General features: G+C 36.3%; 1 protein-coding gene across 1 annotated transcript in view; it reads right to left on the minus strand.

The window, feature by feature from the left end:
- Nucleotides 1-651, minus strand: part of LOC107851131 (apyrase) — a gene marked incomplete at its 5' end in the record, with an annotated part of 5913 nt that extends 5262 nt beyond the window's left edge. Inside the window, 1 exon segment of the mRNA XM_047401311.1 lies at nucleotides 453-651. Coding sequence (XP_047257267.1) covers nucleotides 453-651 — 199 coding nt within the window.

Genomic DNA, 651 nt, shown 5'->3' on the forward strand with positions numbered 1-651 from the left:
TTTCAACTCAGGGGTTCAATATTTGAAGAAAGTCTAGCCGAAGAGGGTTCAACACGTACTATGGTACATAAAAAATAATTTTAAATGATATATTTTTTTGTCAAAGGGCTAACTCCGCCCCTGGGGGGGGGGGGGGGCAGGGAATAGAGAAAGAAAAGCAAGTTAGAACACAGACTGCCGTCATTAGAAACAGATCCAGAATTTGAAGTTTACAAAATTCTCGAAGTAGATTTCTAAACACAAGTACAAAAGTTTAGCCAAAGTTGTTAGGCTTTGCAAACACGTAGCTAAAACCCTAGCTCCGAGTGACCCAGTCAACTAGTTACACTATGTAACATGATCTTATTTTCTGTATTACTAATTCTAGCTTTGTGCGATTATTACGTATACTTATCTCTTCCGTATAACCTAATAGCATAAAAAAAAATGAAAAAGTATACACACGAACGTACCGCCATGAAAAACTCAACATTGTTGCCAATAGGAAGAAGATTCAATTTTTCATCAAAACGAAAAACATGAACTCTACTTCCAGTACTTCCAGCATCAAATACTACTGCATAATGTTCTGATTCATGGCTTAATAAATGTCTCCTCAATGGAATTTGGGCATGGACATTATTATTGGAAAAAATATTAAGGGGCAAAACC

The sequence above is a fragment of the Capsicum annuum genome, chromosome 12, assembly GCF_002878395.1.
Source record: "Capsicum annuum cultivar UCD-10X-F1 chromosome 12, UCD10Xv1.1, whole genome shotgun sequence".
Classification (NCBI taxonomy): domain Eukaryota; kingdom Viridiplantae; phylum Streptophyta; class Magnoliopsida; order Solanales; family Solanaceae; genus Capsicum; species Capsicum annuum.